At 40.5% G+C, this 16,946-nt stretch overlaps 1 protein-coding gene across 1 annotated transcript; it reads left to right on the top strand.

The window, feature by feature from the left end:
- The first annotated feature begins 6,233 nt into the window (after positions 1-6,233).
- LOC139214299 (arylsulfatase I-like) lies at positions 6,234-12,890 on the top strand. Its single transcript, XM_070845114.1, has 10 exons — positions 6,234-6,416; positions 7,182-7,321; positions 8,011-8,160; positions 8,391-8,465; positions 8,585-8,759; positions 9,565-9,801; positions 9,948-10,094; positions 10,996-11,143; positions 11,566-12,134; positions 12,220-12,890. Exons 1-10 carry the CDS (start codon positions 6,234-6,236, stop codon positions 12,637-12,639), a joined length of 2,244 nt encoding a protein of 747 aa, XP_070701215.1. The 3' UTR covers positions 12,640-12,890.
- Positions 12,891-16,946: the final 4,056 nt, after the last annotated feature.

The following is a 16,946-nucleotide window of genomic DNA, read 5'->3' as shown; positions in this document are numbered from 1 at the left end:
AACTGCAATATTATTAAGGAGTTATTCACAGTTCACTTCTTGCTCGCTATTCAGCGTGCGCCCATGCACGCTGACGACGCCCCCCTCGAAATGCAGCATGGGAAATTGAGTTTTTGAGGTTTTTTCTTTCTTTTTTCTAAGAGCAAAATATTCAACGACCACAAAAACATCAAAACATCATTAGTTGTCTTATTACAACGAGTAAAATGGACCAATAACACATTTTAGAGGAACATTTGGCCAAAAACTGCTGGTTTCATTTAATATGTAAGAATTACATTTATCATTTTTATTATTGCAAGCCAGAGGAATTAATTTCTCCTTAATTCTGACTAAACCTCCTTAAAGTTACTTTAGCTTGTATCCTCTTTTATCCATCCATCTTATTTCTCAGTTTAGTGGTTTAATATGAGGCTTGTGGCCTTTGTTAGTGAAGCAAAAAGGCAACTGACCATTTTTAATTGAATTTTAATTTAAGTAAAAGTATCAGTGGACTGGCTAATAGGAACTTATAGGACTTCTGACATGAAGGCATGCAGAGAAAAATCCCATTTTGGAAAGAAATTAAGAAAAATCGCAGAGATATTAGGAATAGAAAAAATAAGATTACACATGTTAAATCAAAATTAAAGTCAGATTTATGAGTTTAGGAGTATTTTTTTAATGGAAAGTATGAGATGAGGCCTGTAACTAAAAGACGTCTTAAAGTCTGTTACCAACAATACACCAGCAATGATATTTTACTAAAGTTTAAAGCTCTGCCAGCATGGTTTGTTTTCATGTTGTCACACCTGTCTTTACTTATCTGTCTCATAAATGGGGCTCAGTATCTCATGTTGCCAACTTCTGATATATTTCCTCATACTTTTGACTTATTGGCTCATAACTGGGACTCAAAAAGTCAAAATCTGACCCTGTATATTTCTTTTTAGTGTCATTTTTGACTTTTCATCCTTTGATACATTAAGGACATTTAAAGGCTGAAATGGTGTGTTTTGTGTATGGGGGAACAACTGTTTCTAGTCTGAAGGAGCTACAACAATGTCTGGCAGCATTCCTTCATGTGTTGCTCACTGCCAGTGAATCAGGCTTTAATAAATCACACACCCCATCTATCACTGCTTTGTTTGTTGGAAACTTGGAACGCGATACACCGCCAGCCGGGACAGCTCTCGAAGACGAGCAGGAGGTCCCGCTGCAGTCCGCGCTCTTTGAATTTTTCAAACGGACACAAATTGTTTGAATAAATAACACAAGTTGGACAAAATAGTAAGATTAGTAGTAAGTAATAACAAGTGTTAAGTAGTATAAGTGGTAAGTAATAGTAAGTGTTACAAAAAGTCTTTTCACCAAGACAAAAAGGAGTTGTGCTTCATTCTTTCTATCTTTCTGCCTAATTTACTTTCAGGTATTTTAAATAATGACTGTCAATCATCCAACTCATCAATTCATCCACCCATCAATCAGGGGCAAGATCATTTCTGTTCATTGCTTTCAAAATAAAAGCACAGACTAAGGAACCAGCAGCAACATGTTGAGTTTTCATAAAGATGTGAACCAAGCAGAGAAAATAACCATATAACTGTGGACCATTAATGCTGCATTTCCCCCCTCCACATTCTCCTTTTGTTGTTGTATACCACTTGTTAGCAATGTGGACCTTTGCAGAATGTCACAGCTGCCAGAAAGGTCCAAATTATCAAAACATTTCCGCCTGTTTAATTAAAATCATGTCCTCTATCTGATATAATAATCAAGGGTTATAATATAGGCTTTATCATCATTGATGATTCAAACAACAGTACTTTTTGTTTGTTTGCAATTTCGTTTGTTCTGTACGTTTAATATTCTTATTTCATGTAATTTATTGGGTTAATTGATGATGACATGTTCTGAATGAGCGAAATTGTTAATTATATTCAAATTATCCTTAATCTATTCCATATTGTGCAGCATACCATAGATAGATAGATAGATAGATAGATAGATAGATAGATTTTTTAAATTTCAGACTTCAACTTACCAATGTAAAGCAGTAATGATGACATTCATCTGCAATCATCTATAATGAACAGACTCTGTAAAACACCAAAAAAATACAAAATTAAAATTAGGCAGAATAGAATAAAAAATAAAATAATAAGACAAAATAACCCGAGAAAAAATAGAACATGAATTAAGGGCTTGACTAAGAATTCTTGATTTCATGAATTTCAGAGACCTAACACAAAGTTGAATTTCATTAAAATGGCACATGGGGTCATTACATTTGTGAATAATGAATTTGGCAAGGCCATTAAATCTTCTAATAAAACTCCAAACATAATACTGTTACAGAGCCATCACTGTGGTTTTACTGCTCAACTACTTTAGGTTTTGTCTCCAGAACAACTGGGTGGATGGTCACATGTAAACATCCCAGGCTTTTATTTCCTGATTGATGGGACCTATTTCCGGTGTCACCCTTATTTGTCTCCGGCTGACTTGACGCAGTTTCGCATCTGTACAGTAAAGTTGCGTAAAGAGAGAAATTCCTGGAGGTTTTCTCCGGTCAGCCAGCTGGCTCCTGTGCCTGTCTGCAGGTCTTACGGCTCGGCTGATGATCAGTCCGCGGTCCCACAACCACGAACGGGGCTGTCCGGTACCGTGACAGTTATCATGAGATACGAGAAACATATTTGAAGTAGACTTTAAACGAACGGCGTTAACGGCTTTATAACCGCTTCCCTTCTGTGTCAAGACACACAAATAAACTTAACGACAGCGGATGTTACACAATTACGACTTCAACATAAAACCCACGACAGTAAAAGTACAGGACGTCCAGTTTTGAACAGAAAATGTATTCTGTAACTTTGTATTGATGGAACTGAATGATTTTACATAACTGCCATTAATGACAGGAGGCTATCAAGCTAGTATACACATCTTTTGTGTTTCTTTTTTTTTATAGATTGAGTTGATTTGATAGTGTGCTGATGTCACTGCCTACCTTGAGCAAATCAGCAAATAATTGAAATAAATACAATAACAGAGATAAATAAAACAATATGTCCATACTGGGGTGAGTAGCTAGCTAGCTAGCACTGGAGTTAGCATATAGACTGACTTTAGTTAGCCACAAATGTCACTATCTAGCTAGCTTTAGCCTAAAGCTAGACGCAGACAATAACACACATATTTTCATGTAATATCATACATTTTCTAGTTGAGGCGTAACCACAGATTGTAAATTTATATCGCCATGCATCATAAAGTCCGAAATATTAATGGTATTATGGTACTGACTGTACCAGAGGCGGAAGCTGGGGCTAGCCTGTGCGGAATTAGCTAAGCTAGCTCCCTGATTAGCTAGCAATCCGTGACAATAAGTAATATACTAATAGGTAGGGACGTTTACTTACTTTGGCTTTACATTTTTACTGAAAGAGAATATTAATGCTCAACACTCCTCTCTTTTAAGGAAATCTTGATTTAAGTTATGTGTTGCAGAGGCTAACAACACCGGCCTACTTTTGAGGACCAAGAATTAAAGGTGTTGTTTTTTTTTTTTTTAGTGGAAACTTTATTTACAACCAGGTTATTCTTAATGCAAACCGCCTTACCTCTAAACTTGGCCCTCCATTATCAAGCTGTATCATGTCAGATCACGTTGGGTGTTTTATTTTGACAGGGCAGAGCGGTAGTGTCGGCGTGGTGTCGTGTGCGGCTTGACTTTGGTCCATTTCACTGCAAGTGAGGACGCTCAGACTGAGGGAAGGAAGGTTTGGTGGAAACTTGAGGACATGCGGCGCCTCCTGCAAACTTTACTCAAACCAAACTCTCTGCGAGCAGAAGAAAGACCCCAAGTGTGAAGAATGAACTGAAGAGTAGCGGAGAGGAAGAGGAGAGGAAGGCGGGGAGAAGAGCCGTTCACTCCCATTGATCCTGTATCGAGGTATTGATTTAGGCCTGGCTTTGAAATAACACATCTGCTGTGAGGAATGGGTTTAATGAGAAATGTGCTGATTTTAATCCTAACCTTTATTTGCACCTGGAAGAAACTGTGATGTCAGACTTGATTTGAAAACAGATATCATGACAAATTCTGTATTAGTAAAATGGTTCAGTCAAGTTTGAACCTGATCATAAAAAACACATTTTAATCCAGGACCAGACTGTGCATGCACAGTCTGAACTAACACACTCACGGCTGCCACAGGAAAGTGGTCATACCACCACACACACACACACACACACACACACACACACACACTAAAGTAGAGAGGAAGGTGTGTGTACTCTGCTGTTACCATGAGCACCAGTATCCCACCTAAAGGGAAACCAGCTCAGACATCTAATGGCCACCAGCTTTGAGACCATTCAAGCACAGAGAGCTGCTTTTTAGTCACTTCTTACACATAAAGTCAACATTGCGTGCCGCTCACGGCTTTGAAGCTTGTAAACATCTCATAGATCACGCAGACGTATTCAGTCTGCTGTTTTTCAGTCCTCCTCCACAGCACTAATCTGCATGTCAAACTGAAGCCTTGTCTGAGTAAATAAAGGGTTAAAGACCATAAAAAATACTCATAAAATCCAATGCAAAGCAGTTCAGCAGCCGTGAAACATCTTTGAGAAGCTTAATTCTCTTTTTTTTCGGTTGACTCTTTGTGACAAAGAGAGCTTTTGTTTGAACGTCATGATAACTTTTAGGCCAGAGTGTGTTGCGGTGTTGTATTGAATTACATTCACCAAACACTTCCACAGTTCTCTGGTTCCAGCTTCACAAATTCTATATCTGTGTTTTCACATTTGTCTGTTTCATGTTGTTAATTGATTATCTTTGAGTTTGGGACTGTTTCTCCAACAATACCAGTCGTTTTAGAGGCTCACAGAACATCAGAAGGTTTCTTTTTAACAGCTATTTGTCACATTTAAATTGATTAATCGCTTCATGGGATGAAACTTAGCGAGATCAAAAATCTATTGCCACATGATTACAGACTCTAACCCTAATACAAGTTTATATAATACGTTTCATGGCACTGTAACTGTATTATGAGATTTATTTTGAAGACAAAGTAAGTGAAATATATACTTTTCTTTTTAAAATTGTTTTATTGTAATGTTTCCAAATCTACATATTCGTGTGGCTCCGTCTATTTCTTGAAAATGTCCAAGCATTTACTTGGATGCTTCAAAAAAACTTGTCCAAGTCAAGTACAAAGTGAAATTAGGTACTTAGATACTGAAAACTACACTACTACACAAGCAAACACGGCCAAACACTGGTTTGCTGTCAAGGCTCTAAACTACCTAACAATGTTTTTTTTTATTTATTATTATAACCATCAGAAACTGACTGCACTCATTGTTGGTCCTAATAATGCACAGTACAACTTCTTATCCTTTTTTGAAGCTATTATAACTTTTATAAGCACTATTATAAGTTAAATACAGGAAAATCTAAATTACACCTCTATTATATGAATGTCTCTAACCCTGCATAAAAGAGTTTTAAGGGTTGTATTAGGACAACATATCCTGTGAGATCATATAAACCTGCTGTCTTGTCATACCATTTATACTGCCTTTATAACACAAATCAGTAAGATAGATGTCTTTATACCAGTATTGGAGTTTACATGTATTTTACATCCGTGAGATCAGCTTTGATCTGTCACTTTAATTTGATAACAGACATCCCAGTTGGGTCATTTTAGTCATAAACTGTTGACCAATTATTTTTCCTGAAAAATGACTGAGTCACGACACATATTGATGTCTCTATATGAAATTACATTTACAGTGATGGAGGATTTCATCTATGTTGTACAATATAAGGAGCTCCATAAGGAAATGATCAGTGAGAGAAGTCACACTCTGACCGGTCTGTTTCTGCTCTCTCAGGCTCGACTTATAATTTCAACACTTTTTATTGGTGTTATCGGGCCGCAAAGGTAGTTAACGGTTAAGCAGACCTCCTTAGAGTTTTAGCGCTCTCTCTCCACCAGATGGATGTGTTTCAGATCACAGTTACAGCCAACTTGGCAAGTCCATCTCAGATGTGGTTTTATGATCTACAGTCAGTCCTCCAGCGATGGCATGCTTGTGTGAATTTGTGCCGACTGAGACATTTTTCAGCTCTACTTGCCTGGTATTTTGGTGACAGACGTCCGTGCTGTATTGTGATCTTTTGTTTTATTGTTGCTGTTGTTTTTTTTTCCGCTGCAGGGTTTCCTCCTGTGAAGATGCAGGCAGCTGCTGCGGCTCTGACTGTGCTGAGTGTTTTCTTCAGCCTGGACTGCCTGTCCGCCTATTTGTCCAAACCAAACCAGGAGCAGCAGCGGAAAGACAGAAACACTCAGAATGACGAGACGGGCCGGAAGAAGAAGAACCAGCCGCACATCTTGTTTATCCTCACAGACGACCAGGTGTGTGGAGGAGACTCCAGCAGCAGTTATCTCTTAAATATAACATGGGGCTAATCTGACTACAACACCTGATGAATATTCAGAATACAGTTTGTTATCAATAACAGCAAATTTATGATGGTGTTGACTTAACGATAGATGATTTCCTGCATATTTTGCACTACAAATTCAGCTGTCCATGTGGTATGTGGTTCCAAAAAGACTTAATTTGTATTTAGTTTTATTATGGAGTAGAATTGAAAAAGTAGGCCACTCAAGAAGGTAAATATTTGGTTTGTAAGCAGAAAAAAGCCTATTTTCACTTTTATGAGGGAATAAAAACTTAAAACCCTAAATGATCAGTCAGTTGATTGATTGATCACAGTTCTATACAAACTGACTGAATATTAGTTTACATGAGTTTATTATCAAGCTATACCAGTGACTAGTCTTAAAGGATAACTTAAGTATTTCAAAACCGGGGCCCTAAATGACCGGAAGGTACAAGAAGGGAATTGGTCGTGTCAATCACCTTCACCGTGGACGTATGAAAATTAGTTTTTTTATGTTACATTAATATACACACAGGAAGATACGAAGAGTGGAGTTGGAATCAGAGGGTTTGTAACCATGAAGGAGACAAGTACCACACAGGAAAAAGAACTTCTCTGAGTAAAGTTTGAACCGTTTAAGGTTTGCATTGGAACAGACAGATTTGTCAGATGTTATTATCTAAATCTGAAACATTCAGCAGAACTCTTTCATGCGTCCACGACTCTAAAACAGGGCTTCAACGACATCGGCTACCACAACCCCACCATCAAGACTCCTACTCTGGACAAACTGGCAGCGGAAGGCGTGAAGCTGGAGAACTACTATGTTCAGCCCATCTGCACGCCGTCACGCAGCCAGCTCATCACCGGCAGGTACAGACGCCGCTTCACTCTTTGCTTGTTTGTCAGTCTCTTGTACAAAACTCTCTGGACTGGATGTTGACACCACTCGGGGGGAACATCTTTCATTGCTACACTGCAGGATTAACCTAAGCCGTTACAAATACATTACTGTGCTTGTTTTTTTTTCAATATTGTTAATCCATCCCAGAGTTAAAGGTCCCATATTATGCAAAATGCACTTTTGAATATGTTCTCAACAAAAATGTGTGTGAAAACACATGACTAATTGATTAATTGCCAAAGTGTTTGAGAACTAATTCATAGTCTCTCTTGTCTAATTTCATTGTCAGATTGTTATAGATAACTGTTTAAAATCTTTGTATACCTTTTTATAACTTTTAGTTTAAGACATGATGAAACTATTTTACTTTATTACTATTTAAGAACTGTATTTACTTGGTGGTAAAGCAACAGGCTGAAGAACAATTAATGAATCATTCAAAATGTTCAAATTTCAAAGCTGGCCAGAGTGCAGAACAATCATCGGAGCCTCAGGCTGTGCTTCAAATGATGTAGCTGCTCTGAATAATCTGGTCATTGATTAGGCTAGATGGATTAAAGATAAATGAGTCCCCGGTTGTGCTGTGAGTCCTGACAGCAGACCCTGTGTGAGCAGTTAGTCTGGTCCAAAGCCAATAAAGAGTCTGTTCTTCTTCCAGATATCAGATCCACACGGGACTCCAGCACTCCATCATCAGACCCAGCCAGCCGAGCTGTCTGCCTTCGCACATGGACACGCTGCCTGAGAGGCTCCGCCAGGCCGGCTACTCGACGCACATGGTCGGCAAGTGGCACCTGGGCTTCTACAGGTGAGATGGAGGCTTCACGGGTTATTATTGTAATTTGATACAATACAATTTATTGTTGTTGTTGTTATTATTGTTATTATTATTCCTGACAATGACTAGCAGGCGAGCAAATGTAGACGAAGGGTTAGAGTTATGCAGGTTTAAAATTTCAGCTTTGCAAATGAACTCCTTTAATACGTTTGCAAGCTGTTTGATGCTCAGTTCACTTTATCTGTCTTCTTTTCCTCCAGGAAGGCATGCCTTCCCACCAGGAAGGGTTTTGACAGTTTCTTTGGTTCTTTAACAGGAAGTGTGGATTACTACAGGTAAAACTATATGATCGTTATTATTGGTTACTACAACGAACAAGCACTGATTAGGATGTTTGGTGTCTGTGTTTCCATTATCTATTTCTATAACTCACGTTTCTCCATCGGTTCCCCAGTTACGGGTCCTGTGATGGCCCGGGTTTGTGTGGGTATGATCTCCATGACGACGAGGGTGTGGCGTGGGGCCGGGAAGGAAAATACTCCACCACGCTCTTCACGCAGAGAGCCCGCAAGATCCTGGAGAGTCACGACCCAACAGACAGGCCGCTCTTCCTGCTGCTCTCCCTCCAGGTATCACGCTGAGGTTTGATGTCACAACAATGTCAGTAGTAGCATCTGTGTAACACGATTTAGATTTAAGCCCCTCAAAATACTCTGGCAATGTGCGGCTAACATACAGGAAGAATAGCTGCAGAAAATGGGTCAGAGTTGATGCTGCGATGGGGAATCAGAGATGTCAGGATAACAGAGGCCAGATGAAAATGTTTTGGAGCATCAGGAATTTATTTAGAGACTGTTGGACTCAAAAATTAAAAACAGGCCACATGAAAAAATGCAACTAAAGAGTTTAAACTCAAAAGAACGGTAGTTGTTTATTTATTGAATTTTGTGGGCAGCTGTGTTCATTTATTGCAAAGTTTTGGGGTGGGGAGGTTTAAGAAAATCAATCATGGCAATAACCAGCTAAACAAAAAGCTGGTTTATTTGATTTTCCTTGGCACGAGGAGACAGGGTGTGGGGCATTCTGGGAAATGTAGGAAATGACTGACTTTAGTAGAAGTGCATGAAGTGGCTGAGGAAAGTGTGTTAGCTGAACTATATTACAGGATTTTATCCCAAAATAACTTCAACAGCATTATGCATGTATTATACAGTTCAACTAAAAACACGTAAATGTTCCTTTTAAATCAAAATAGCTGATTATACTGTGTATTACTGTAATATTAATGCTGATCACACTTCAAACTAGTATTAACAAGTATTTAATTGTTTGAGTGGAAGGTTGGCCATTTTCAGCATTTTATTTTGAAAAGCAGCCTACATTTCTGTCAAATGTACAAACGCACGTAAACACACTATTCATGTTTTCTTCAAGGCAGTTCACACTCCTCTACAGACCCCCAAGTCCTACATCTACCCCTACCGTGACATGGCAAACGTCGCCAGGAGAAAGTTTGCAGCCATGGTGTCCACGGTGGACGAGGCGGTCCGAAATGTCACCTACGCTCTGAGAAAGTACGGCTATTACCGGAACAGCATCATCATCTACTCCACCGACAACGGCGCCCAGCCATTCACAGGGGGGAGCAACTGGCCGCTACGTGGCCGAAAGGTAGAAGCGACTTCTCGTATTTTGTGAATCAGCCTCAGGTGCCAGCAAATATTTACATGATGTGCTAGAAATGGTACGTGTGGGGATCTCTGGTGACTTACGGGGAGGAGATTAACTGTAAGTGAACCTCCTGACTGTGTTTTCAGGGCACATATTGGGAAGGTGGCGTCCGCGGAGTGGCGTTCGTTCACAGCCCCCTGCTGAGACGCAGGAGGCGGGTCTCCAAAGCTCTACTGCACATCACCGACTGGTTCCCCACACTGGTGGGCCTGGCCGGGGGAAACATCAGCCAGGTCGGCGCAACTCAGCGCTTTGTTACAACATATGAAATGAATTCCTGCCATTACCACAAGTTTATACACGCGTGAATGTGTTTTGGGATTCTTATTTCATTGCATCTTGTCATCAATGTTGTTTTCTTTTTAGTTTCAAAGTGATTAGAGGATGGTTAAAGGTTGAAAAGCACTGCTACTGAGTGCATTATTGACCATTTTATTGTGCAGTAAAAGAGATTCAGGGAGTCTCAGCGTGGCCACCCAGGCTGCTGGTATCAGCCATCACTTTACTGTAAGGCTTTTTCAGAGGAAACTGTATGTTTTCCTCGGTGTCTCGCCAAAAATGTTGGCGTTCGCTCTGCATTAACACGAGTCTCCCTCCGATGAGTTTATTTGTTGTCACGGCTGGAGCTGAATGTGGAGCTCCATCTGTATTGATTCTTATTTTGGCCTGATATTTTACTAAAGTTCAGGGCTCTTACTGCGCTACTGTAAAGCTGTCTTCTTTTTACTATCATGTAGATAAATGTGCTCTTGATCTATCAGGATAAGTGCACTATGTCTAAACACTAGCCACATGGACGTTTTAGTTCTGACATAAATTAATTTTACTGGGAAGTCGTTGTACTCTGCACAACCAAAGAGCTTTGTTGGCTTAGTTTGCAAGTAAGTCTTCATTGCCAAAGCAGATAAACAGGGCTATCTTGGCGACAATCAAGACAATATCTGACTATTAACCCAGAAACTCGATAGCCTGTGTTACCAAAGTAAATTTATCATTATTCATTCCTGTGTTGTAAAAGCATTTCCTCTGGCAACATTAATGCAGGAAACACGTAGACTGTTATCGTGGTTTCACAGCACTACCAGCACACGTAGAAATTATTTTGATAAATGTGTGTGTTTGTACCCCTCTCAGAGCCTGGGCCTGGATGGTTTTGATGTCTGGCCCACCATCAGTGAAGGGAAGGAGTCCCCGCGTCAGGAGATCCTCCACAACATCGACCCCCTGCACAGACCTCCTGTTCAAACCATGACCTGGGACGGCGGCATAGAGGAAGCGCTGGGTAACCACCGAAATAAAAAGAAAACATCAGAAGCCAGCAGCAAGTTAAACTAATGACGTTCCCGTCATCCTCAGCTGTTCTTTGTGTTTTGCGCTAATCAGCAAATGTTAGCGAGTTGGTGTGCAGAAGTTATCATTTAGCCTAAAGACAGATTCCTGTTGTTAGCACATGCAAACACCATAAATACAGACACTTTCAAATCTTTTTAAAAGTTTGCTTTGTGGGAGTATAAGACAAAGGAAGGAAGGAGGTAGGAAAAGAAAAAAGAAGGAATATAAAAGTCGCAGGAAGTGAAAGGAAGAAAGAGACAGATAACAAAGCAACATAGAAATGGAATTACAGTCATTTTATCTGGTAGGGCATCTAAGTGTGTTTACATCACATCCCTCATTCATCAAACTGTGTCTTCTCTTATTTGTCAGTAACCAAAACAAAAGGCCCAGGCCGAAACTTTAAGAAGCCAAAGAAGAGGAAGGTCCTGAGGCAGCAACCAAAACAGAAGTCAGCCTTCAGGGTGAAGACCCTCAGGAGACCTAAACCCAAACCTAAATCCACGCCGCTTCCCAAACCGAAGCTTAAGCCCCTCTCAAGATCAAAGCCCAAACCCAAGACCAGCGTCTTCCCTCAGAGCCAGAGTCTGTCGCATTACAGACCACACCACAAGTCCCACTCCAGTGGATCTCCTCAATCTCAGCCTGAGGTCCAACCACGCGTCAAGTCCAAATCCAGACGGACCATATCCCAGAACCAGAACCCGTCACCAAAACCACCTCAGCCAAAATCCAAAACAAATCTCAAATTACATTTTAAGTCAAAGTCCAAGCAGATTTCATCCCTACACCAGAACGGGTCCCAGCCTGGGGCGCATCCCCAGTTTGGGCTCCAGTCGTCCCAGCCAGTGTGGGACACCTCAGTCCAGGCTGCCATCAGAGTTGGAGACTGGAAGCTGCTGACAGGAGACCCAGGCCACGGAGACTGGGTCCCCCCACAGGTACTCAGACACATTACTGTAACGTATCTTCATCCTCAGTTTCAAATTATCACGAATATCAATAACGGCAAATTCTGATCTTCAGGTGCTTTCCACTCTCTCTGGTCCCTGGTGGAACCTCGAACGTGTCATGTCGTTCAACAAACCGCCCACCCACAAAGACGTCTGGCTGTTCAACATCACGGCTGACCCGTGCGAGCGGCGGGACCTGGCAGACCAGAGGCCGGACGTGGTCCAGCAGCTGCTGGCCCGACTCGCCTACTACAACCAAACAGCCGTGCCGGTTTATTTCCCGCCCGACGACCCTCGAGCCGATCCCAGCGGGCACGGCGGGGCCTGGGTGCCCTGGGTGGACGAAGAGGAGGACGAGGAGGGGAAATATCACGGGGTGTACAAGAAAGGAAGGAACGGTAAGAAGAAAAGGAAGAAGAAGAAGTGCCGGCTGTGCAAGCTGCAGTCGTTCTTCCTCAAACTGAACACCAGGATGATGTCCAACCGGATCTGAGCTGATTGTTTCAAACACTTCAAGACTTGGAAAAGTTGTTTGTAGTTTTTGTATCGTTACATCTTCGCTCTGCTTCAGTCAGTGAACCTCTTTCTAAACATCTTCGTTCACTGGCTTCACTTTTCTACTTGTTGCTCTAAAAATCCAAACTGTTTCATTTTTAAATTCATGAAAACAGTATTTTCCCACTTTTGTCATTTCTAAACATTTCATAAATGCACATTATGCTCGTACATGCAGTGTTTGTACTGTCAGACGGGTTAGTGGCACCTACAGTTCATCTGAATGTAACAAGGCTCAATTCACTCAAAACACAACAGTTTTTCTCCCTTTTCCTCAGTAATATCTGGTCAATAGTTTCAGTTTCATTTGCCTAGATTTTTTTTGAGCAAGTTGTTGGTCCAACTTCGATAGAAAATAGTTTCCAGTGGTATTTGCTGACAGTGAGTTAATCCCAGTTCTCCAGGTTTTGGAAAGAGACGTGAACGTTGAGATAGGTGCAGAATTATCAGTGGCCAGTGGTACTTCAGTTGAAAACCTCTCCAGAATAATGTGAAACTACCTGCCTGGGAATATACTCCTAAAAAGGATAGTTGAGATAATTTGAAGTGGGGTTGTATGAGGTACTTATCCAGAGTCAGTGTATTGTGTACAGTAGGTGGTGGTCCGCACGTCCCCAGTTTGGAGGAGCAGCAGGAGTCCCGGCACAGACGCTAAGCTACGGAGGCAGCAGAGAAACAGTTTTAGGACCACCTAGAAAGATTAATATTAACTTAAGTGGTCACTATATCTTTGCTGCTTTGCTCTGCAGTCTGACTGCGTTTTCAACAGGAAAGTGAAGCCGTTCTCTCGTTCTCTTCGCTCTTATCAAAGCCACCAGACTCTGTTAACAAAAGCAGTCATTTTACCTCAAATAACAGGAGTTTGCTGTGCTGCCGCTGCCTCGATCCATGAACTAACACGTTAGTTAGGATCCACATTAATCATTTACAACACCAAAGTCACACAGTTTTGTCAAAGAGACAGAAAGAGAAAAGACTTTCTGTCAGCAATGCAAAGCGTTTACATTTAAAGTGATTCTTGTGAGTCATTTGTTTTTTAGGTGGACCTTTTTATAGCTAAAATACATTTTGCCGCTACCTTCGTCCTCAGCAGCACATTTCTCAGCTTCCATGCCAGGACCTGTGCCTTCTGTGACCTGTCCCTCTGAGCAGGAAAATGGTTTTGTGATTTGGGTGAACTTATCCGTTAAACTATTCTGGAGGTTTTCTCACCTGGTCACCTGATCCACTGTGTGATTTTAGAAACCGTGTGTCCTCTGTTTCCTCATTACTGTCTGTCATTTGGTCTTTTAATCTTTTCACAAACTGAGTTCTTGATTCAAGGACTGACACTATGTGGCAGAAAAATATATTTTGATGTTGTACATGATTTTTTTTTTTTTCTTAAACTTTGAGCAGAATGAATCTTGTGAAGAATCTGTGTAAGGTGAAATACACAAATTTGATGTATGTTTACACCAATAATTCACTCTAAAACGTCCGAGATCTGGGTTTTGAAGCAAATGTTTACTTTTTAAAGTGATCGTGATAATTATTTCTATAATTCTGTCACTGTTACCTTTGTGCTTGTTGTCTGGAGGAGGTTTAAATATGTTCACATTTGTAGTTAAACACCCCAGTGAACGTTTCTAATGTTGATTTTCTTTATGTATTTCTACGGATACGGATTTGAATGTATTGCCAATGGCAAACATACTTTGACTGTTTTTAATTCACTATATGCGACTGTGAACAGCTGAAACTGCCATTTAAACATTTCACAGCATATTCACTCCTGTAGAGGACTGTATGAAAACTTTTAAGTGTTTTCAAGACAATAAGTGTCAAAATCCTGAAAGCGGTGCGTTGATCAGGCATATTTTTAATTTTTTTTGGAAAGGTTAAGTTATTTAAATCAACTGTCTGAGGTTTTAATTACCAGAAAGCACTAAAATAAATGATATTAACTTTTATTATCTCTTGAGATAACAAACAAAATGAACCAATCAAGTAGCCGCCCTTCCCTCCTGCTGTCTCACACACTCCTCAAATGTAAAAAATAATGATTTTGTGTTGCAAATAGAAGCTCATGTGTTCAGAAAACAGGGAGGAGGAAGTAAAAAGTGTCACCACAAATGTTTGACCAGCATTGGTAACCTCTCTGAAGTCAGGTGGAGGTAAGCGGGACACCTGACCTCTAAATATTTCAGTGTCTGTAAATATCTAACAAACTATGGCTGCTGCTGCTGCTGTAACAGCTAGTGAAGCTCACGTCAGTGTGAGCGTCCAGCAGACGGCTCCTGTTTAAATGGATGTTTGATGTCTCCACCATGAGTAAATAAAGGTTAAATAAAATGTACTGTGACTCTGCTCTTTTATGTTTACTGGAAGCAGCATGCCATTCACCTCGAGTGATTTATTTTTAATGTGTTTTCAAGTCACAAGTCGTCAGAAAATTGTTAAGTCTGAATTCTGACCAGTAAAATTAGAGCATTTGGACATTTATTGTCACAGCTGTTTTTTATTTGTAATGTAATATTATATTTTATTATGTTACATTATATTATATTATATTATGATCTACCAACTTGTAACCCCAGTCCTATATAATCACGTTTGAATACCAATAAAATCGATTTAAATAAATAAATATGGAAGAATATATTTCTTGTTAGAAACTAAATGCACACAGTGAGTTTAACCACTAGGTGGTGCCAGATATCAATGATCTTTGCAGATTTGTCAGAGTCTATTCAGTTTTTCTCTCTGAAAACCTCCATGCACACACACTCACACACACACACACACACACTTGGGCTAAAAAAGGATTTTCCACGCTTGCTGTCGCCTTCGTACTTCACACTGTTTCCACAGAGGAATAATTGAATTGGGATCTTCTTTTATCCCGTGAACACAAGTGGGATTATGTAATCCTCAGGGATTAAAATATCATGATTCGGGGAGCAGTTTGGGCGCTGATGCTGCTGAGAAGCTGCTGGTTTGATGCACACAAGCAAAAAAGTGGCACCTCACAAACATAACGACACATATTTGTATGTATAGTTAGAAACTGGCTCCAAGGTCAGATATGAGCCAAATCCTGTGATATAAAACATCCTAATGAATTGGATGTAATACTGTAGCTCGAACATATAATTCATATGAAAGTATTTACACCTTTTTTTGTTCATGTATGCAGAAGGAACGAGCACCACGTGTTAAAATACTGCATGTTGAGGTTAAATATATTTATCCTTTACTCATCTTAAGCACACTATGTACTTTGTCCTGTCATACAACATCTCTCAAATAATTCAAATGACACACCCACTGAAGATGTGACTCTTTAAAACCAGATATCAAATATGTAGTTTTTCTGCAAAGGGTAAAACAAGAATACCCTCAAACAGCTGGGCACTGTAGCTTTTAACTAACTTTACTCAAACAGATGGAATTTGTGCATTTGTTGGGGACTATTTTCAGCAGCGGATGAATCCAGATTTGGTGCTACACTCAGAATTTCAGGCAGCAGGATGGCGTTTGTGGCACTGAGTCACACTAAACTACACCGAGTGTTCATAGTAATGAAGGTAATATCACTAAGGGCAACAGTGTGCCTCATTGATGTGTATCTAAGAGTTTTTGGACAATACTGGAGGAATAAGATATATCAGGCTCTGAAAACACACACAATCATAAAAACATTGCTGGTTTTATGGTGTGTTTCCACCAAATGCAAAGTGAATAATATATTGATCACCAGATCAGTTTTGTTTAATTGTGTTACAAGCAAACAGAACGACAGGAGAGCCGCGGCCGCTGCTTGTGCTTCGACTTGCTTGATGGAAAAGTTCAGCTCAAAGCTAGAATCAAGTAACAGACAAACATTTTCAGAATTTAACAGGTAGTTTAACTTTCTTGCAGACTTTTCTCAAGTGGTATCATTGAGGTTCGGCCGCTCCGTGGTTGATTCAGCGTCAGAACAGCCTGTCAGCGCTGAAATGCCCCTCAGGGACACCGGCTCTGTGCCCGTCTCTGCACGCCAGCGCTGAGAAGCACCCTGAACATTACACCCTGCACCACTGACGGTTGCACAGCACTTAAGAGTGGGACTGCTGACCGACCGCTGCAGCGAGAGCTCGCCCTCGGTGGTGTTTGCAGCTGGTAGGGACATGAAAGGGGACATGAAAGGGGACACGAGGAGGGCAGCGGGCAAGAGATCATGAAACACGCAGAGTAGAGCCGACATCACCATATTGCGAATAG

This window comes from Pempheris klunzingeri, chromosome 15 (genome assembly GCF_042242105.1).
Source record: "Pempheris klunzingeri isolate RE-2024b chromosome 15, fPemKlu1.hap1, whole genome shotgun sequence".
Lineage (NCBI taxonomy): Eukaryota > Metazoa > Chordata > Actinopteri > Acropomatiformes > Pempheridae > Pempheris > Pempheris klunzingeri.
This window is presented reverse-complemented; position numbering and strand designations above follow the sequence as displayed.